At 35.4% G+C, this 22596-nt stretch overlaps 4 protein-coding genes across 10 annotated transcripts; 2 read left to right on the plus strand and 2 right to left on the minus strand.

Annotated features, from left to right (window-relative positions):
- Nucleotides 1-350: 350 nt before the first annotated feature.
- Nucleotides 351-3852, minus strand: LOC7454238 (uncharacterized). Of its 2 annotated transcripts, none has more exons than XM_024606383.2 (3): nucleotides 3355-3852; nucleotides 1074-3250; nucleotides 351-954 (listed from the first exon to the last, which is right to left on the minus strand). In XM_024606383.2, exons 2-3 carry the CDS (start codon nucleotides 3129-3131, stop codon nucleotides 529-531), a joined length of 2484 nt encoding a protein of 827 aa, XP_024462151.1. In that variant the 5' UTR covers nucleotides 3132-3250; nucleotides 3355-3852; the 3' UTR covers nucleotides 351-528. The 2 variants fall into 2 exon arrangements, with proteins under 2 accessions (XP_024462151.1, XP_002312735.1); XM_002312699.4 differs by having other exon boundaries at nucleotides 1074-3245; nucleotides 3355-3851.
- Nucleotides 3853-5208: 1356 nt separating this feature from the next.
- Nucleotides 5209-9024, minus strand: LOC7481621 (guanylate kinase 3, chloroplastic). Of its 6 annotated transcripts, none has more exons than XR_008059990.1 (4): nucleotides 7954-9023; nucleotides 6882-6940; nucleotides 5729-6048; nucleotides 5209-5444 (listed from the first exon to the last, which is right to left on the minus strand). XR_008059990.1 is itself a non-coding variant. In XM_024607839.2 (2 exons), the coding sequence occupies exon 1, from the start codon at nucleotides 8890-8892 to the stop codon at nucleotides 7981-7983; it is 912 nt and encodes a 303-aa protein (XP_024463607.1). In that variant the 5' UTR covers nucleotides 8893-9024; the 3' UTR covers nucleotides 5612-6048; nucleotides 7945-7980. The 6 variants fall into 6 exon arrangements, 2 of the variants coding, with proteins under 2 accessions (XP_024463607.1, XP_024463606.1); XR_002983512.2 differs by lacking the exon at nucleotides 5209-5444 and adding an exon at nucleotides 7820-7869 and having other exon boundaries at nucleotides 5612-6048; nucleotides 7954-9024; XR_002983511.2 differs by lacking the exon at nucleotides 5209-5444 and having other exon boundaries at nucleotides 5612-6048; nucleotides 7945-9024.
- Nucleotides 9025-11001: 1977 nt separating this feature from the next.
- Nucleotides 11002-13133, plus strand: LOC18101720 (uncharacterized). The gene is made up of 5 exons (XM_024607555.2): nucleotides 11002-11290; nucleotides 11468-11602; nucleotides 11694-12081; nucleotides 12177-12331; nucleotides 12991-13133. Exons 1-5 carry the CDS (start codon nucleotides 11002-11004, stop codon nucleotides 13131-13133), a joined length of 1110 nt encoding a protein of 369 aa, XP_024463323.2.
- A 2247-nt stretch (nucleotides 13134-15380) lies between these two features.
- Nucleotides 15381-20381, plus strand: LOC18101721 (BTB/POZ and MATH domain-containing protein 2). The gene is made up of 4 exons (XM_006379992.3): nucleotides 15381-16210; nucleotides 16842-17190; nucleotides 19136-19412; nucleotides 20078-20381. The coding sequence occupies exons 1-4, from the start codon at nucleotides 15783-15785 to the stop codon at nucleotides 20251-20253; spliced, it is 1230 nt and encodes a 409-aa protein (XP_006380054.1). The 5' UTR covers nucleotides 15381-15782; the 3' UTR covers nucleotides 20254-20381.
- The last annotated feature ends 2215 nt before the right edge of the window (nucleotides 20382-22596 follow it).

Genomic DNA, 22596 nt, shown 5'->3' on the forward strand with positions numbered 1-22596 from the left:
TCACTATGAATTACTATTATAATCTAAGTGATTTAGGTCGCAACACCATTTATATATTGTTTAATGTGACTTAAAGATTTGTAATTATTGTAGCATCGAACATGGAAACTGTCCCAGTCTGATAGCTTTCTGCAAGATTTTCCTGCTTTATTAACAATTCTGTCTACGGGGAAGACAGAAGGATCATCTGAATAAGAAGGGCCTCCTCCCTTTTACATTTATCTGAGCATTTTGAAATAAATATGTAGATAAATGATAATCCCTCAGAATTATAGTTCCTCATTTCCATTGTACGTTGCATTTATCTTTATTGTAATTGATCATAAAATATTCTTTAGCAAACTGCAACATGATCCCACTAAGAACCTTGCTGGTAAAGACCAACAACTTGATTCCATTATTTCCATAGCTTACACAGTTGCATATTGTCTAGATAAAAAAAAATAAAAAAAAATAAAAAGAATCTCCTATAACTTGGTGCTTTCATATTCACAAGAGTACTTGTTTTGAACTCTCTGCCGCACAATTTTACCTGTCTTCCAACAACTGCATTGCAGTTTCAACCAGTGAGTGAATAGTTGTGCTGTGGCGGCTCAGCCCAAAAGTGCCGGAGAATATGTTGAAGCTTTCAACTTCGGCCGTGGATTCTAAAACCCACTCCAATTCTTTCTCCAACCCCAAGTCTTTGAAAGTACGCACATTTGCTGCGTTGTTTTGCATCATCCAAATCGCCAACTCTATGGAAAACCTTCTTATTCTTGGAACTTTGACTGATGGATTTTGGTACCTTCTGAGAATCTGGAGTATTTTGTTAGCTAATTCAGCCTCTTTTATTCCAGCTCTATTAAACATGGTGTTAGATTCTTGAGAAGTCATGAATTTGAAAGCTTCGGCCGCTAGTCCAACCATTACTTCTTGTAGTTTGTTCTCCTCTGACATAACTGCATTCAGCACCTGCAACATGACAACACATTGAAATCTCGTTTCCCATGCCTTCTCTAAAGCTAGAAATCTATTAGTATATGTTAAAATGAACTAGAATCAGCTTCTAGCTACATTAGGAAGGCACTTACCGTGGGTACAGCAGCTGTGATTCCCTTCAACTGGTCGAAGCAATCTGCGCCGCTGTAGGTGCACAAGTTTCGTAGAATTCTTGCAGCGTTTACCCGAAGCAATGGGACCTCTAGTGCTCCAACAAGCCTTTCCAGTACTCTTAATTTCAAAATGCGAAGACAATTCCTTCTGCTTTCTAAGGCCAACATTGCTAGAGCTTCTCCTGCAGCAATTCTTACATGATTCTGATTTTCAGGAATTCTTTGGCTGAAAAAAATGTTGAATAACTCCTTAAGAACTCCACCTGCTCCCCCAATCCTCTCTGTTGCATCCTCTTCTAGTGCCAGACTGGTTAATATCTCTATGCCAAGCTTTTGTAGCATTGGATGTTTTTCTCCATGCCGTAGAATATCTCTAATGTTGCTGACGGTGAAAACCATCTCTGAAATTTCTCTTCTAAGATGATTGCCTGTAGTGCCTATCGTGCTTGCCAGCATCTTCACCAGTTGCAGAGAACTTTTCACTGTCAAAATCTGAGATGGTGTGACATTTTCATCTTTCAACAACCTCTCTTCTGCATGTGTGAAATCAATGATTTTTGGTAGGAGGCCCCTTGTATTTCCAATCTTCCCACAGTTATCAAGGTCACGAGCAAGCTTCTTCAGGATAAGAAGCCCTAACTGATTGAATGTCCAGAATCTATAACGTGCATGATCACGGATGGTTGTCTTTTCACCAATTTCATCAGCTGTGGTGCTGAAGGTTCTATTGGTTTGGAGAAGGGATGAGATTGACTCTAATGCACCAGGAATTCCAGCAACACGTAGGGAGTTCTGCTTTTTTCCGGCTAGTTTTGATAGTATCTCTGCGGCTGACCTCCTGATCTCTTCTTCTTGTGGGTCTTTCCAGTTCAATATCTCCACTAATCGTTCTATCACCGATATATTTGTCCCAATCTTTTGGAGAGTATCATCAGAAAACCGAGGATTCATTGTAAATTGACAAAGGACTCTAGCTCCAATGAGCTGCTCATCGGCAGAATTGGAAGCCAATAGGTCCGTAGCAAAAGTAACCATGTCCATTTTCAGGCCATCAAAGATGCTTCCCTCAACGCACCTGGAGTAGGCATCGTATAAGAACCTTCTGATTGAAACCGAGCCTGAAAGCCCCAAATCACACTCGTTTCTCACCTCTTCCAACAGTTTACAGTAGCTTACCTTCCACTCCCAGTAAGCTTTTTCCATCAGGAACAAAAGAGCTTCTGCTAAAGCCAAAGAGTAGAAAATATCCAGGGCAGCTTTTAGGTTCCTCTTGTCAGTATCCCCTTTCTCAATCTCACCATAGTTATGTTTGATGAGTTTCATCAATGACAAAACCACACAGGCTGATGCAGATGCAAGCTGTAGCCAGTAGAGAACCTTGCTGACATTTCTTGAAAGAAAAACCCATTGAGCATATGGTAGAATAGGAACATCTGAACTTGTCCATGTCCGACTTAGCTTCCTCCTGCCATCCCAGTTCCTTGCTGCATCAGGATTCTCCCTTATTTCTCTGCCATGTGGACTCTGCTTTCGAACTCGTGTTATTGACCGAAAAAGTGCTTTCACAATTTCAACAATAAAGTGTGAGCTGGATCTCAAAGCCCAGAAACTCTTGATCCCAGCATCAGCAATTGACCAGGTGGCTTGATGTTGCCATTCAAGCTCATGGCTTCTGCCGCATATTCGAGTCCCTTCAATCAACAAAATAATGGTGATAAACCAGAAATCTGTTTTATCCAAAGTAATTGCAAACCCTCCGAGAAGAACCACTGTTGCCCAGATAAACCCGAGGGCTCCCAGGCCAGTAGCTGCCTTCTCAAAAATTGCAACGCGAAGAGCAAAGAGAGTGAGTTTCTTCTCCGGTGCACGTACTGCTGGTAATGTTGGAGAAAGAAAATCTCCATTGCCACTGTCTCTATTTTCTATACCACTCTGAGGCTCGAAAATGGTTGCAGAGCCATAGCTTTCGCTGAGCCTGCGAAGCTCATCAACCGGCAAACGAATGCTGCCATCTTCTGCCGATACGCCACGATCCATATCCACCAGATGAGACCAACACCAACCTTTGGTTGGCAGTTCTATTGCAAAACTTGCCTTATAAAATGCTAGAATGGCTTGATTCCTAAACTATGGAATCGAAGGGCTTGTTGTCTGAGCTTTTGCAGAGAAAATGAGAAGTTAATTATGCTCGTAAACAAAAGAAAATCAGCTTAGGGAGCACGTTTATTTTGTGAAAATGTAGACAAACGTTAAAAGTTACCCAATCTCTGCAGTTTTTCCTAGGAAGTTTTGCTCAGCTTTCCCCCCCTAATGACTTGGGCGGCAAGGGTCGTCCTCTCTCCTATCTCTTTCTCTACTCCGTGATGGTTTGAAGTCGGTTGTCTCCCACTAACAGTAAATTAGTCTCTTGACGGATCGTCTAAACTTGGTCAAAAGCTTCCTTTTCTCGTAACCAAATCTTTAAAGCTAACAGACCCTTTATAGTGTGCAATGGCAGCTGGAGAAGTTGCTTGCACTTTTCCATGTCCTTCGGTCTTACCATAATGTATGGTTCAATTTGTTTCTTGGGGGATTACAAGGAAGGATTATACCATTGACTGCTATCCTTAATGTATCCAGCTAGCCTTTAGTTTATCCTATTTTTTTATAAAGGTCTTCTCCTCTTCATGGGAACAAGTAGGAATCATTGCCAACTCAGATTCCTTGGATGATTCCTGTTTGAGAGATAAGATATTGGTGATGTTACTTCTACACATGTCTTTTATGGCTTTATCCAGGGAAAAAACTACAGTTTCGACCACCCCATAATTCACTGTGAGTGTCGGTTTAGATTAAAAAAACTCAACTGTACTGAATGTCTTTTTCGAAATTCCCAACTGAACCGAAGAACCAAATAATTGGTTTGGTATAATTCGGTTTTGTTTTTGTTAAAACTGAGTAAGTTCAAACGGGTCAAAAATTTTAAAAAAAAGTTGGGTTATTTTCATCAAAGCTGTTCTTTTAGACAAAAAAAAAAAAAAGGTTGTTTTGTTCTGCTTGATCATGTATATAGCCTTAGTTTTTTACAATTTGATTTCTTGGTTTTTTTGTTTTTTTGTTTTAAGAAAAAGAGTTTTTGATGGGTTGAAATTTGTCTCTTTTGACCTGTTCCATCTTCTGAATTCTTGATTTCGAGGTCTTTATTGCGTGAACTTAGCAATTTGGCTGGGTTTCTGCAACTCGCAGAAACAGTTTTTCAGAAGAGTCTTCTTGTGTCAAGGCAAAGGTCCTGTCAATGTCAATGGGATGATGGGACCCGAAACCTCGCTTGTCCCTTTAACTACAAGAATAGCTAGTCGTTCTTTAAAAAAAAAAACCTTCTGTTTAAAATGCATTAATAATTGTTTTCTCAGTTTTTTTTTAATATTATTACAGTCATAATTATTATTTTTTATTTTTAAAAATTATTTTTACACCACCATATCAAAATAATATAAAGATTAAATTCTTGAAATAAAAAAACACGTTTTCAAACCAGCAAAACACGGAATCAAAGAGACTTGCTTTCATCGTTAAAAGACTTGTAGACCTTACCTTCGTCAAAACATCATTAAAGAAGGCACATAAGCAAGGTTGGTGTGTGTAATGAACCGGGTTGACAATGCCTCCCTCAAGACTTCAAAGCCTTGGCTTCCACTCGATGATTGTGCAAGTTTGTCACGTTGCTGTTTGCGTGTGGTCTTCGAAGGTGCGAGCTTAAGCTTGGATAACATTGAGGACTTTGCCGGAGTCACGGAAGGAAACCAGTTCCAATCTTTGCCAGAAAAAAAAACAAAGATCGAGGACACCACTGTCGCCCTGTGGAAAACAAAAATTTCAAGAAAAAGGACCTTCAACTGCACAGAGACTACCAATTCCTATTCCTTTCAACATCCACCTTCCAATTTTCGTGTTTTCCAATGGATTCTTCCATGAAATCCTTCGACATTAAAATCCAGATTGGAAAATATAAGATTGAAGTTTGGCTGAAAGTTTTTTTAGACTGCTGGCACAGTATGTTTTCGTTTAAAAAAACATTAAAATAATTTTTAAATTTTATTTTATTTTTAATATCAGCTTATCAAAATAAAAAAAATACTGAAAATAATTATTAATTTAATATTTTTTAAAGCACATGCTAACATTGTTCCACACACAAAGACAAAGATGCTCAAGACTTCTTTTGATATTGCAGTACACCACAAGAAAACAAACATGAAAATGCACCGCAATACCAAACTGGCTTAAAACAACTCAAACTTCGACTTAAATGAGAGCTCCATATTCTGCTAGCTGAGAAATCGACCAATGATCCATATGTCGTTCCGGCTACTTGAAATTTGCCGATGTCATGCTGGATAGAAATGCTTATATCTTGTGCAGATTTTTCAAGCTCAAATCACTTTCATCAGCCATTAAATACAACAGATAAAAGCATGCTGCAAATTCAAGATTTTGAAATGGATGCAATGCTCCAGAAACAAGCAACTACAATAATCTGACACCTAAAACAATCTTTATTCCCACTTGGATATTGCTCGGTAAAACTCAATTTCTACAAGTGATCTTCAACAAAAATGGAAAGCATTACTGGATGACAAGTTGTATTGATGAACTGCAAAAGGAGGTTCCTTCTTCAAGTGCTAACATAGACTTTGAAATGGTAAAATAAAATTATCCTATTCCTATGTTTTCCTCTCCCGTTATTGCACAATCCAACTATGCCTAAACCACAAGCTAAGATGAGCTCCATTAAACTTACACAGATCCATTCCCACTCCCACTAGTGTCTCTTCTCACATAATGGCAGATTTTGCAACTTCCATTCTGAATACTTGTCCATGTGCAAGATATTTCCTGGCTACAAATTACTCGAGCCAAGTTTCTAAAGTAACTTAGTCACCAACATTTTTTAACTTCTGATGTCCCATACCTCCTACAAGAAAAAAAAATAGGAGTAGATGAAATACTAATCATTTACAAGAAAAAACAATGTTAAGAGAAAAACTTCTTGCATTTGTTTCCCATGATAAATCATCTAATTGCAAGGAAACAAAGACCATATTTGGTTCAGGCATAGAGGAAGTTAGCAAAGATTAAGTAATCCAAACCGAGAATTTCTTAGGAAAAATGGTTCATTTCTTCCAAAAGCTATGGAGGTAAAGTAATTCAGAAACAATATCTAACTTTCTGAAAGGTAGGCTACACATCTTGGCTATGCATTTCTGTCTCACTTTTAACAAAATCCAATAAAAACTTAGGGACTAACACATTGTCTGATTAAAAACAGAGTTTGTCAAAGAAAATCCGGCTTCTCCGTGGCATTTCTTCTTGTGGCATTTCTTCTCATTATATACAGTTTGTGGTGATGCTCAAACAAAAAAAACCAATAATCAGTAGATGGCCACTTCACTAAAATTTATCAAAAAAAAGGTCGAACAAATTTCATTTAAAAAACATTTCACTGACCAACTGATCAAGCTGCCACCAGCATAACCAACCGCTTAGCTTCAAGCATGCAACATTGAGTGAGTTACAAAAATAGAGCATATGAAAAAAACTTCACAGATATGAGATGGCATTCCAGAATTAAATGGCATCAAGGAATTTGTGTTTGCCTATTCCAAATGTTAGAGGAGAGGAGAACATCTTAATTGCAGGAAGTTTCTTTTATTATCTTAAAACGGTAAAAATGATGACAATACTCCATGCTATACATTAGCATTGATACTACACTTAACTGACATGCAAATTTTGAGACATTAGTACCTGGATACTCAATTATAAGACTAAGGATATTCGTTACAGATACAACAAGGGGAATATATCTGAAATAAGAGGAGAGAACACATTAGAACAGCTTGGTTTGAACACCGACCTGGGTTTACAAAAAATTGAATATAGAACAAGGAATTGCAAAGCATTATAATCACTTGTACACTTGTTTCTTTAGAACATCAATTCAATATTAATGGTGCATCTTTTATGGTACAATACACTTGTCCATTCATCTGTCAATCTGCATCATCATAGCTGACCTCTGCTAGTTTGAGAATTAAAGCTTCATTTAGTTTGAACGAGAGATAAACAAGTTGGTATGGGACACTAAGTCCAGTCAATTATGTTCTGGTTAATTCCTATGCTTGGTTAGATTCACAGGGGAAAACTATTAGTATTTTCCTGCGTACAGAAGCAGAATCCATCAAAACCATAAACAGGACAATCGAACTCCATCCAATCATAGCCTTCTAGCATACATTCACATTATCATATCATAGAACTCACAATGATTTCTTTCAAATGCACATACTCTTTGAAGTTCCATTTTAACTTCTATTGCACAGAGTTTAACCTGTTATATGATAACTCAAAAGAGGCATCCAAGAGGTGACTTTAGAGGATAAAAAATGGGTCTGAAAACAATGGCATCAATGAACTGATGCTTGCCTATTCCAAATGTACGAGGAGAGGTGAATGATGTCTTCTTTCAATACATTGTATCTGACCTCCACTAGTTTCAGAACAAGGCTTGTTGAGTTTGTGTGTATAGTGAACAATTTAGTATAGTTCCTAAACAAGTCAATTAAAGTCGATATGTCTCCTAATGCACAGTGGGCCTCTGCCATTGTTTGATTATATACCAAAAAAATAAAAATAACAAAGAACAAGATCATAAAGTGCAAGATCGAATTTTATCCAATTCTGACCTTCCAACATACGATCAGATTCCCGTGCGTTAAAAATCCATAATTATAACCTTCAAATGCATTCAAATAATTCAATACCACACAACATAAAAATAAAAATAGAAAAGTATAATCACTGAAAGCACCTTCCATACCTCGAGAACAATACTTTAAGCCCTCGACTAAATCACAGCCCTCCTTTGCCTGACCTTGGCCTTCTCAGCATCAATAATAGATTCCACCAACTTAACTGCACTATCCAACTTCCCTTCACCGTTCACCACCACATAATCGAAATCCCTAACATGCTTGACCTCCTCTCTCGCAGTCGCAATTCTCACAAGCAAAGCCTCACTAGTCTCAGTCTTCCTATCAATCAACCTCTTCACAAGTTCCAACTCACTCTCTGCCACTAAATATATAAAGACAGCAGAATTCCCCAAAATCTTCCGCAAAGTCTCAGCTCCTTGGACATCAACTCTCAAAACTATGTCATGCCCTTTTTCCATAAACTCCCTAATTTGCTTTTTTGGTATACCTTTATAATCACCATACACAAGTGCATACTCTAGCAACTCATTTCTCTCAACCATTGATAAAAATTCTTCCTTTGACACAAAGTAATAATCTTTACCATCAACCTCCCCTTCTCTCATTGGCCTACTAGTGGCAGTCACAACAAAATGCAAACTTTCTCTAACTTGTCTCAATTTCTTGATAATAGCATCTTTTCCAACCCCACTTGGGCCACTAATTACAATGATCAAAGGATTTGGAGGGGGGAAAATTGGGTTAGTACTGAAGGAAGAACCCAATGAGAACTCAAGGGCACGTAGCATTTCAGGCTTTGAGACTTTATCGGGAGGTGGAATAGTGAGTTTAGGTTTCTGGGTTTCGCTCATTTTGGAGCAAGAAGCAAAGAATCTTAGTGGGGCTGAAGGGAAACGATGAGGTTGAGAGAGGGAGGTAGGTTTGGAGTGAATGGAAAGAAAGGTTTTTTTGTGGTGAAAGATTGGGGTTTTTTTGTGGTGAAAGATTGGAGAGGAGAGAGTGGTGTTAGAGCAAGAGAGAGAGGAATGGAGTCTGCGAAACATGAGGGGATTAGGGGTTTTCTACGTGGAGAAGGAGATGGAGAAGGTGTCGCATGGATTTGGAATCTGAACAGGTATTCACAGTTCGGGGCTTTTAATGTTTGGATTGCTTTTTGTTGTGTCACAATGGGGTGCGGATGGAGTTTGGAGCGTGGCTGACTGGCTGGTATATGTCTCTATAGTCCTGCTCTCGTGACAATTGGATCCATGGTTAAGAGAGCCGGCCCGTCCCATGACCTGGCCTAGGCTCGAGCCACGAATCCAGGTCAAAAGCAATACGTCATTGTATTATTTATATATATAAAAAAAATACTTAAATGATGTGTTTTTTAAACATAAAACAATATAAAAATTGAGATGGAATCAATTACATGGTTGGTATAGACAAAGTTTTAAAACCCGGACCGGCCCGGCAGGTCAACCCGGGACCCGGCCGACCCGGGCCTGGGACCTGTCCGGGTAGAGGCAAAAACCTGCTTGGGAGTTGGCCCAGTTAAACCCGGTCGACCCGGGCCACCCGATCAAACCCGGCTGAGACCCGGTCTCTCTTTTTTTTTTACTAATAGACGTTAAACGACGAAGAACAATGAAACAGAATTCAGCATATTGATCACAAAGCAAACCTAATTAACAAAAAGATCAATTTCAATCGCTGAGGAGCTGAGGAGTAGAGGAGAGCAGAAGACGTCTTGATCATTGTTGTTTCACTGCGAAAAAGGTTAGACTCTTGTTTCTGTTCACGAATCTTCTTTCACTCTCTCTTTTCTTTATTCTTGGCCGTGTTTTGAACTTGCAGTTCTGGCATCGATTTGTTGTTCGTTGATTCAGTCGCATTGATTCATTCGCAGCCCAGTCATCTTAACCTTAGGTATGTTTCTTTGTTTTTTTCTTTTCTGCAGCGTAATAAATCCTCTGATATTAGGAAGTGTAGAAAATGGATGAGGAAACTAGTTTTGTTCGATGCATTTGCTTCTGGAACTGTTATAGCCAGAGATTGAAACTATATTGGATATTGTTGAGGCCAAGGAATTTCTAAAGCGAAGAGGAGTAGATGTTGTTTCTGAATGATAAATTATTGAAGTTTTGTGCTATCAAAACCTCTGGATTTTCGCTTGATCTCCGAGGTTTTTTTGCTCGATCAAATTTTGTGAAGAGTTGCACACCGCTAACTAGGTTTTTGGGGTTCCAGACCAGCCCCAGTACAAGATTTTTCTCTTTAAGCTCTTGTTATTTTTTTTTAGGTGTAATCCTCTAATCCATTTGTGCCTTACTAATGGCATTATATCTTTATACCATTATGCAGAAACTAAAACATGAATACTGTTCGCACACTGTTATTGCTATACTTGAAATCTTACCTTTGGATACAGTTGCTTGTCACAACAACGAAAATGCAACAAGATTTCCAATATTCGTCCCTCTTATAAATTATATTCTCTCTAATTTATGAATAATGTTCGCACACTGTTAATCTAATTAATGGATTGCAAAGTGATTTGGCTTGAAATTATATTCGCTCTTGTAAATTATGTTAGGTCCTTAAAATGTCTTCACATGATGGTAGTACTCCAAATAGTGATCCTTGAACGGCCTAATCATCTCAACCTTCAATTTCCATGTCAAGTGGTAGTAGAGGAAGTACAGATTTGGCATGGGGTCATTGTAGAGAAGCTCTTAAACTTAGTGTTGGGTGTAAAAAAACTAAATTAGTTTGTTTATATTGTGCTAAAGTATTTGCGGGTGGTGGCATTAATCGATTTAAGCAACATTTAGCTGGAGTTAAAGGAGAAGTTGAACAATGTCGTAAATGTCCTCCTGATGTTCGACATCAAATGCTTTTGAATCTTAAAGGAAATGCTGGAAAACAAAAAGAGTTAGAGAAATGCAAGCAGATTTCAATCCATTTAATGCACGACAAAGGGAGCATGAAGAAATGATGATTAGGCAATTAGAAGATGATGATGATGGTGATGATGAGGATGTCAGTACTAAAAAACATATGTTACCACCGAAGGTTGCAAAAAGAAAAAGATTCAAAGCACCAGCACTGTAAAACAATCGACTACAAGTTGTGGAAAGCAAAAGAAATCTGCAACATTAGGGACATATTTCATGCCGAGAACAACTCCTGGTGCTCAAAAATCTCTTCAGAATTGTTGGCAAAGAAAGGAAGTAGTTGAATGGTGTGATCTTGCTTTAGCGAAGTGGATGATTGATGCATGTGTGTCATTTAATGCTGTTAACTCTGTGTATTATCAGCATGCCATAGATGTTGTAACAGCCATGGGTCCTGGTTATAAAGGACCAAACTTGCATGCTATTCGTGGTTATTACTTGGTAAAAGCGGTTGATGAAGTCAAGATTTATGTTGAGACTTATCGAGAGATTTGGAAGAAGACTGGTTGCACATTAATGGCTGATGGATGGATAGATCAGAAGATGAGGACTTTAATTAACTTCTTAGTATATTGTCCTAAAGGAATAATTTTTTTGAAAACTGTGGATGTATCAGATGTCTCATAGACTGCTAGATTGTTGTATTAATTGTTTAGAGAGGTTGTTTTATATGTTGGGGTAGAAAACATTGTGCATATGGTGATTGATAATGCTACAAATTATGTTGTTGCTGGCAAGTTATTGATGGAAGAATTTCCTTCAATATTTTGGTCTCCTTGTGCTGCTCATTGCATCAACCTCATACTCCAGGACATTGGTAAATTGCAATCAGTTTGTTGTGTTGTTGAACATGTTTCTGGTATCACAAAGTATATTTATAATCATTGTTATCCATTGTATTTGATGAGGAAGTTCACTGGAGGAAAAAGAAATACTTCGTCTAGCTCCTACTCATTTTGCTACCAATTTCATTGCATTGCAAAGCATTTTAGCTCATAAAGATGAGTTGAGAGCTATGGTGACATCTAGGAAATGGGTCTCATCTGCTTATGCTAAATATAGCAAAGGAAAAAAGTTTGTTGAGAGTGTGCTAGACTCTCTGTTTTGGGAAGAATGTGCAATAATTGTGCGAATGAGTGAGCCTTTAATTCGAGTTCTACGAATGGTTGATGGTGATGATAGACTTTCGATGGGATATTTGTATGATGTTATTCATCATGCAAAAGAAGAAATGATGAGGAGATTTCAAAAGAGAAAGGCTAAAGTGAAACCTTTCATAGACATTATCAATAATCGGTGGGATGGACAACTATATAGAAATCTTTATGCAGCGACATTTTGGTTGAATCCTCAATTTCATATGATGCAAATATAATGGATAAACATATTAGCACCATTTCTGGACTTCTAGATGTTCTTGAGAAGTATGCACATGGAAATCTACCATTGCAAAGTAAGATTACAAGTGAGATGAAGTTGTTTAGGAATGCTGAACATGACTTTGGTCGAACGTCCGCAATAAATAATCGCACCCTTATGCCTCCAGGTATATAATTTTTATATTTAAAAATATTATTTGCATAGTCTTACACTCTTACTTATTATTTTTTTGTATAGATGAATGGTGGATGACATATGGAACCAACGCTCCAAATCTACAACAGTTGGTTATACGAGTGTTAAGTCAAACTTGTAGTTCTTCGGGATGCGAGAGAAATTGGAGTATGTTTGAACATATTCACTCCAAGAAGAGAAATAGATTGGAGCACCAAAGGTTTAATGACCTTGTTTACGTCAACTGCAATCTAAGATTGAAACAAAAGTATTTTTCTTTTCTCTAATTTCTTAAATATTATTTTATCTTATTTAGTAGCATTATTAATACTTATATTGTGTTAACCTTCACTTTCAATATATATGAATTATTGAAAAGGACAAAATTATGATCCAATTAATATTGAGATAATTTGTGACATTGAAAATTAGGTAGTGGAAGATGACCCGTCAATTTTAACAACCGAAGAAGTAGAGAGTTTTCACCAAGCTCTATCAATAATGACCATACAAGATACTTTAGATGATGGTAATTAATGATTGATTATTTAGTGATAAATATTATTTAAAATAAAGTATTGTTTAACACATAATATTTATTTGTTAATAATGTTTGAAATGTAAATGTCATAAATGTTAATGAGATTGAAGATGATTGTGTTGATGAAGTTTCAAAAGACCATGCTGATGATTTATTAGGTGTTGATGAGATTGGCTCATTTCCATCGACATTTGATCTAAATTTTTCTTCCATGGACACAGAAGAACTTAATGTGTTCATTCAACAAAAGTGAATGTGTTGTTAATTTAGAATTTATGTTGTTGGATGTTTTGTTTAAAATATTTTAGAATTTATATTTGGTTTGTGTTTTGGATATTAAATTAAATTTATATTGTTGGTTTAAAATTTAAATTTGGTTTATGTAAGTGTTGCACTGTAAAATTGTAACTAGTTAAGTGTTTTATACTGGTGTTTTTTTTTTGTTGACCCGGGTCAACCCGTCTGACCCGTGACCTGATCACTGGACCGGGTCGATAACCGGGTCGGGTTTTAAAACTATGGGTATAAATCAAGACCGGGTTAACGAGTCTCTAAATTGATCGCTAAATTAATGTGTTAATTATTGAATTACTTCTCTAATCAAATAAATTTGAACCTTGCAATTGACAATCACATTATAGTTGATTTGATTTATGTGATTGAGAGAAATGAAAGTACATGAATTTCAATATGTAATTTATATAGAAAACCATGCATCTTTCTTATTACAAACTCTAAATGTTATGAACTTGATTTCCATAATAATTTTTTTAAAATTTTAATTTTAATGTATGTTTGATAATATGGTATGGAGTATTTTTTTTCAATAAAAAAATTATTAAAATAATATTTATTTAGAATTTTTATTTTTAATATCAGCCTATTAAAATTATCAAAAAATCATCTAAAAAAATTAATTAAGTATTTTTTTCAAGTTAAAAGCATTTTACAAAACACTTTAAAAAACGATTTCAACCACATTACTAAATACTTCAGAAATGTTTTGAATTGTAGTGATGGTTGGTTTTCAAGGTGCTTATTGTTTATAAATGTATTAAAATAATATTTTTTTTTAAAAAAATCTTTTTTGATATTAGTACATTAAAATCACTGTTATTAAACCCGGATTGGCCTGACGGGTCGACCCGATGGCTGGACCGGTCCGAGTTTTTTAAAAGATCGGTTGATGCAACAACCCGGCAAAACTCGGTCGACCCATGACCCAAGCGACCAGGGGCCGGTGTTTTTTTTTTTAATGTGATTTTTCTCTTATACCTCTCTTTTTTATATATATTTTTAGTTGATTATTAATATTTTTTAAAGTTCACTATATAAATATTAGAAAAATATTTTATTTTTTCAATATGTGATTTGAAGCTCTTTAATATATATACTCTATTTTCCCATGAAAAAAGTTACCCTTTCATATATGTTCACAAGAAAAAAGTTATGTTTTTTCAATGTGGGATTTGAAACCCTTTCATATATGTTCACAAGAAAAAAGTTATGTTTTTTCAATGTGGGATTTGAAACTCTTTAATATATATACTCTATATTCCAAAAAAAAAAATTATTTTTTCAATGTAGGATCTAAAACTCTTTTGTATATATACTCTATGTTCACAAGAAAAAAATTATGTTTTTTCAATGTGGGATAAAAAACTTTTAGTTTAAATACTTCAACTTAAAAGGATAATATAATATCTTTTCAATGTGGAATTTAAAGCCCTTTAATATATATACTTTATGTTCCCAAGAAAAAAAGTTATTTTTTCAACATGGATTTGAAGTCTTTTCATATATATACTCTATATTAACAAGAAAAAAAGTTATGTTTTTTCAATGTAGGATTTGAAACCCTTTAGTAACTATACTCTATGTTCCTAAAAAAATACTTATTTTTTTAATATGGGATTTAAAACCCTTTAATATATATACTCTATGTTCACAAGAAAAAAAATATGTTTTTTCAATGTAAAATAAAAAACCTTTTGGTTTAAATACTTCAACTTAAAAGGATAACATAATATATTTTCAATGTGAAATTTGAAATTTTTTAATATATATACTGTATGTCCACAAGAAAAAAATTATTTTTTCATTGTGGGATTTGAAGCCTTTTAATATATATAATCTATGTTCACAAGAAAAAAATTATGTTTTTTCAATGTGGGATAAAAAACTTTTTAAAATATTCTTTTAAACTTCATTATTTACAACATGTATATCCTATATTCACATGAATTTTTTCATATGAAATATTAAAATTTTAAATATTTTTTTAAATTTTTCCGGGTTGATTCAGGTTGACCAATGAAACCTGGAACCCGACTTTTTGGCCGGGTCAACTCCCGAGCCGGGTTTGATAATTATAATTAAAATCATCCAAAATTATAATAAAAATTAATTTTTTTAAAAAAATATATATGAAAAATCTTCCCAAAACAAATACTCTCTTCAATCTTTAATCATACTTACCAGCCTTAAGCATACCGAAGAGTAACAAATCTCGTAGTCATCAGCCCCTCGTAGGGGCTCCTCCTCCTACTCTCTCATTTCACCTATATAAATAAAACCTTTCATTTTCCATTCAATTATTATCACCACCACCACCTCTTCAATCACGCCACGCCAACGCCACCGCCACCAATAACGTTTCTTTTCTTTTCTTCTTCACATCTTCATACCCATTAAAACAACCCCATACCAACAAATCCTAAAAAGATCCGATCTTTTACCCTAAAAAACCACCTTAAAAAACCCTAATTCTCCCTCAAAAACCCACAAAAAAATTCTTTCTCAAAATCCAAAATTGGATCAGACCCATTTCAATTCTCCCATCAAGAACCTTAAAAACACCAAAATCAAGAAAAAAACAGATACCTTTTTTTATATATAGTTGATGGGCACAATCAGGTTTTCTAGCAGAGACCTCTCAGCAGGACCGGCCTCATTAAATCCTTCATCATCAATTCCAACAACAACATCGACTTCTATAACGGAAACCGTAAATGGGTCACATGAATTCAAGGTCGATGGCTATTCGCTATCAAAAGGCATGGGGATAGGCAAATACGTAGCATCGGATACTTTTTACATCGGTGGCTATGCATGGGCTATATATTTTTACCCAGATGGTAAAAGTTCTGAAGATAATGCCTCTTATGTCTCGTTATTCATCGCTCTTGCTAGCGAGGGGACTGATGTTAGGGCTTTGTTTGAATTGACGTTGATGGATCAAAGCGGGAAAGAAAGGCATAAGGTTCATAGCCATTTTGGAAGAGCCCTTGAGAGTGGGCCTTATACGCTTAAGTATCGCGGCAGTATGTGGTGGGTTTTTTTCTTATTTTGAGACTGAAATGTCCGAATTCTGTATTTTTATGACTGATTGATCGAAGTGCTCTTATTGCTTATGATTGATTATTGTATTTGTGTAGTAGAATTTTGCGAATCTTGACATGTTATGATATTCATGGGTTGTGTATGGTTTAATGGATATTTGTTGTGAGAATTTACTGGGTTATTTTTATTTTTTTTTGTAGAAATGATGAAGAGATTTATGACTTTATTTTCCTTTCTTTTCTCTGTGAAAATGAATTAACTGTAATTTTTTTTCTTTTTCCTGATCCTCAAGGTGTATAAAGCACTTTTCGTTAAGTCTTGCTTATTTCAATAACATTGCTTCTTCAATATAAAATGTTGCAAATGGAATTCTTCCCCATTTTGATATTTCACCACTCCATGAAATTTTTTGTCCTTTTTAAAATGTTGGTTCCTTTGTCGGTCGTGTGATTGCAATGCACAAGGATATTCTCTGAGAATCGAACATTTTTTTCTCGAACCAAATTCTTTTACCTCCTCCAATACTGTCCAAGTATCTTTTATTCATTCTTTCATTGCTGGTGGATGTTTTGGCGGATGAAAAACACAATTTAATGGGTACTGTTATTGGATGCTGCAGGGGTTATAAACGATTTTACAAAAGGACTCAATTAGAGACTTCAGACTTTCTTAAAGATGATACCCTATTAATTCGCTGTTGTGTTGGTGTTGTTAAGTCCCACACTGAGGGACCAAAGACCTACACCATTGCCGTGCCCCCTTCCAATATTGGTCAGCATTTTGGAAAGCTTTTAGACAGTGGAAAGCGAACAGATGTAAATTTTGAAGTTGATGGAGAAATCTGTGCTTCACACAAGATAGTTCTGGCAGCACGCTCGCCAGTGTTTAGAGCACAACTTTTTGGTCCAATGAAGGATCAAAACACTCAATGCATCAAAGTTGAAGACATGGAAGCTCCTGTTTTTAAGGTTCTCTCTCTCACCCACACACATGCATGCTTGCATACACACACAGACCAAAACGCTGCAAAACAACCTGATAATGTATGATTGGAAGTAACATCTCATTTGCAAAAGCCTTAATTCATTTTCTGCTTGTACTATTGTATATGTTTTTATGGCTGTGCCTCCTTTCTTTGTGATCAGATTTTTGCTTGAAATATGCTGCCACATTTGCCTTTTGTTGTACATGGTGGCTTTTTGAAAGTGTTATGGGAAAAGCCTTAATTCATTTTGAAGTGACAGCTAACATGAGTGATTTAACTGCTAGTCAGGAAGCAGATAATATATTACTGCAAGTTTGTAGATGTGAATACTGTCCTGAACCTAGCATGTGTTGGTTGTGACAGCATTCTATTTAAATTTTGTTGCAAAAGCCTTCAGTAAAGATTTTTTTTTCATTTTATTTGCGATTAAATAAAAGAGGAAAACAGTGGAAAGCATTACATTCTGAAATGAGAACTCATGAGGGAGACACAAAGCACCGAGCCTGTTAAATATATTTTAGACTGCAAAGGTGAAATTTGTCTGCAGTTGTGTACTTGTCAAGTTATTATTATGTCTTGGCTCTAGCATGCGTAAGAGTACAAGTTGTCTCTGATGTTTGAATGTTGTTGTGCACTGAAAGGTTTTAGTAATTTCGTATGTATCAGTTATGAGATGTTATGCATCCCATGATAAGTTTCATGGGAAGAGGTAGTTTTATTGGTTGGTTGCCTTTGTTAGGTGAGTAATTGTGGTGTCGTGCAAGATATTTGTGGTGCCATACACAAATGTACACGTGGATTCATCTCCCAAGGCACTGCTCCTATCCTTATTCTTACTCACTCCAGCTAAGGTTTATTGTTTCCTGCTTCACTTCGTGCTTGTCCTGTTATATATGCAGTCTGTCCATTACCAGTCAAGTAGGCTGCATATTACATTGCATCAGCTTGAGAGTACTATTGCTTAATTGTAATAACACTCTCCACTGATTAACTTCCAGAGTTGATTTGTTCTTTTTAACATCCTCTTGACAAAAAAAACCTGAATTATGTCTCAGCCATGCTCTGGCTTAATAGATCAGGTGATGGAATCACAGTAAGATATGAACACTGTGCTATCTCCATTCCTTGTAACAAATGCATTGATTATTTTCTAAAATGAACAGTTTTTACTTGTCTTAATACTTGTTGGAATTCAGTAGTTTTTGGGTTTCTAAGCTTGTGTTTCTGTGGAAAAAATTATACGATTCTATTACATTCGACTTAATCACACAGATTATAGTAATACCTGCATTTGCCTTAGTTGAGAATAGGTGAGGATGGGATTGGACTGAAAGAAGGGAACTGACTATGTTGGGAGGTCAGGTGAAGAACAGCCTCATTGCACTTCCATTTAACTCTCTCATGGGCTGCTGATTCTTTATTTTCCATTTAGATGTTGCCGTTCCGTTTAGTGTCGGTAATGTTTTGTTAACTGGATTCTTCTAATGAGCATCTGGTGATTGGTATGGAGCTAACTTAAATGTTAAGGGTGCAAGTGTTAAGGATTTAAAAACTCTTTAAGAATGCAAATGTTTATGGTGCCTGGTTGTATAAATGCCAATGGTGTGATTTTGATGCAATAGCTATGGAATATCATGATGGCAGAGGCTGATGATATCTTTTATCACCATTAACCTCTTATGAACCTAGCTCTGTTGGTTAACAGCATACTGGAAAGGCTTAAAGGTGTCAAACGTTACTGGAATTTAACACGCTCCCTTTATTAAACCCAAATGACACTCATTCCAAAGGCTAAAAACCAGTGGGTTTTAGCTTACTCGGTACCTTAATGAACACTGTCAAAAAATAAGCTGTCAAAAAAAAGAGAGAGAAAAGGTGAATGGGCAAGCTTGCGCAAATATAACTCTTTCGTGTTTGGATGTTTGCAGGCATTAATCCATTTTATATACTGGGATGCCTTACCAGACATGGAGGAGCTTGTTGGTTTGAACTCAAAATGGGCTTCCACACTGATGGCTCAGCATCTGCTTGCAGCAGCAGATCGCTATGCACTTGAGAGGCTCAGATTGCTTTGTGAGGCTAGACTTTGTGAAGATGTTGCCATAAACACTGTTGCAACAACACTAGCTCTAGCAGAGCAGCATCAATGCATCCAACTAAAGTCTGTTTGTCTCAAATTCATTGCTTTGCCTGAAAATTTGAAAGGCAAGTCTTTCCTCCCTCTGCCTCATTTGGATTGTTGATATCTAGTAAAAGGTTGTCTTTCTTGATCACATAGTTACGACCATGGTGTTGAATGTATCCGCAACCTCAAAGTTGCAGGTTCAAGTCTTGAAGTTGAAAGCATTTAGTTGAAGCAAAATTGCTGTATAGTAGTAATTTTACTGCATTATAGTGCTCATGCTTTTTGTTTGTTAGGAAATACTGAACAGAAGTCAGTGAAAAAGTCACATGGATTTATCCATGGATTGACCAGGCTTTGACAGAGCCCAGTTCTATTTCCTCAGCCAGCCCCTCTGATGTTTAAATTGTTGTCAAAACAGTAATTGCAATTTTCATCTTTTAATTATGTGAATGTGGTGTATGTTCACGTAACCAGATGGCTCCCAAACTCCCAAAACAAAGCACTTGTTCATGTTTGGTCGAAGCCCTATACTCTCTCCCTTTGCTGCCTGAGTTGTATTGTTGGGGGTGTATGGGAACTCGTGTAAATATTTGTGTATATGCTTTTGAGGGTGCCCCCCCCCCAAAAAAAATTTCCTGCGTGCTTGTACGTGCATAATATTTTCAGTTTTAACGGTGACTGTTGGTTGGGCATTTCCTTTTATGAATGCATAACTAATGACCTAATGCTGGCGATTTCTTTTCAGCTGTGATGCAGACAGATGGATTTGAATACTTGAAGGAAAGTTGCCCTTCTGTCATCACGGAACTACTGCAATATGTTGCCAAAAATGGTGAGCATTCTGTCATCGCTTGTACACATGGAAATGACAACTTAGATAGCGATATGAATGGAAGACGAGTGAAGCAAAGGATTCATTGATATGGGAACAACAGATGCCTCATCCTCTGGACAATAATCAGAGCTTGCTAGGCTTTAGACATTTTTGTGATTGTACTGACAGTTCACTGTAAGAAAAATTTAATATCAGTGGTTCATTTGTTGGTCAAGTGTTTTCTAGTACGTTGGCTAGTTTGTTCAATAATTCTGCGTACTTAATTTTCTTGTTCTGGAATCCGTATTTTCTTGTCTGTCAAGCTGTACCTGCATCATACCAACCAGATCATTTTTTCTTCCTCTGTGTGGCGTTTGTGTTGCTTTCTGGATGTCCTGCTGTGTGCATGTAAAGAACACGGAGGTCCTTTGCAAGCATTTTGGCCTTTGCTATAGCCTAGGATTCTATCGGAAATCAGGCTCTGCTCATTCGTGATATTTGTTTGGCAACTGCAGAAAAATCTTTATATCCCGATTTATCTATTAAACTATATTTCTACCCTTATAGATTTATCAATAATACAATTCTATCCCTATAGTTAAAAAAATTTCATTGTTATTGATGTGAGCTCAATGGTCACACAAATCTCAAAAAGGTGACACGTTATCTGAATTAAAGCTCAAACATTATTGGAATATGGACTTCTACTCAGGCCCGTTTGTTTGCTGGAAAGTAGTTTCTTTTTGGAAAGTGAATTCCGGGGAAAGTGAATTCCGGGAAAGTATTTTCCGATGTTTGGTAGTGTAATGAAAAATAAGTTGGAAAACATTTTCCAGTGTTTGGTTATGTCATGGAAAATGAGCTGGAAAATAACTTATTAATGTTTTATTTTTCTCAAGTTTATTAAAATAATGAGGAACAAATCTTACAAATTAAAAAGTTGAAAGAGAATGAAATTGAAAAAAAAATATAATTTCATAAATTATCTCAAATAAAATAAATAATAATCAAAATAATAGAGATCAAATCTAAAAAATAAAAAAATAATAAAAGGTGAAGAAATTAAAATAATAATAATTAACATTTCATAAATTATTTCAAATAAAATAAATAACAATCAAAAGAATGAGGACCAAATTTGATAGATAAAAAATTTTAATAAAAAAATGATAAGAAAAAAGCAAATAACAATTATAAAAATAAGGACCAAAATTAATATAGAAATTAAATTTTAAGAGATGGAATTGAAAAATAAATATTCAAAACAAATTATATATAGCAATCAAAAGTTTGAGGATCAAATTTGATATAATCAGCAAATAATGACATTTCTAATTTTTTCACAACTTCCGGAAAGTGTTTTCCGCCCAAATTTTCCAAGAAAACACTTTCCTGCAAACCAAGCCAAATTTTCCTTTGACTGGAAAGTGTTTTCCGTTGACCAACTTTCCTAATGGCAAACAAACACAGGAAAGTTTGGAAAGTGGTTTTGTCCGGAAAACAAACACAGCTAAAAGGGAAAACACTTTCCTGGAAACCAAACCAAATTTTTCTTTGACTGGAAAGTGTTTTCCGTTGACCGGAAAGTGTTTCCGTTGACCGGAAAGTGTTTCCGTTGACTAGAAAGTGTTTTCCGTTGACCGGAAAGTGTTTTCCGTTGACCAACTTTCCTAATGGCAAACAAACACAGGAAAGTTTGGAAAGTGGTTTCCCGGAAAGTGAATTCCGGGAAACAAACATGGCCTCAATAATTAGCTAATTAGCAAGTCGTGAATGAGAAGTATTATGAATAATATTATAAAATTAGTATTATAAAATTAGTTATATTTGATAAGTTCAATCGTTTGTTTTTTGTTTAACCACAAATTTATTTAAAACATTATAGCTTTAAAATCTAAAATCTAATTATAATCTAAATAATTCTATTTATAAAAAATAAAAAATATTCTAAACAATTCTGAACAAAATAATAATAATAAAAGAATTATAAATAATTTTTTAAAAAAAATAAATCCATTAGAAAATTAATATAAATCTCACAAAATAGTTTTTGGAATTTACAGCAAGGTCTTCTCGATGTCGGGTTGATCTAAAAATTTTAATCTGGTAGAAAACAAGGCTTCAAGAAATGTCTGGTCAAATTTTAATCTGATCCAATAGTTAAATAAAAAATTATGCTTGTTAATATAAAATTATAGGAGGAAAAAAAATCAGAAATTTTTTTTAAAAACATTAAAAAAATTCTTGCTACACTTAAAACTATATTGCTGCTTATTAAAATTCTTGTAGAACTAGAAAAAATTGTAATATTAGTGGCTGGATATTTTTATATTATTAGGAGATTTTAAATTATAATGTTAGAAGTGGAACATTAAGGCATATAAGGGGACAAAATTGAAGTTTATCCTATAATTTTTCAATTACACAATTATCCAACCTGTTTAACCCCG

Source organism: Populus trichocarpa, chromosome 8 (assembly GCF_000002775.5).
Source record: "Populus trichocarpa isolate Nisqually-1 chromosome 8, P.trichocarpa_v4.1, whole genome shotgun sequence".
Lineage (NCBI taxonomy): Eukaryota > Viridiplantae > Streptophyta > Magnoliopsida > Malpighiales > Salicaceae > Populus > Populus trichocarpa.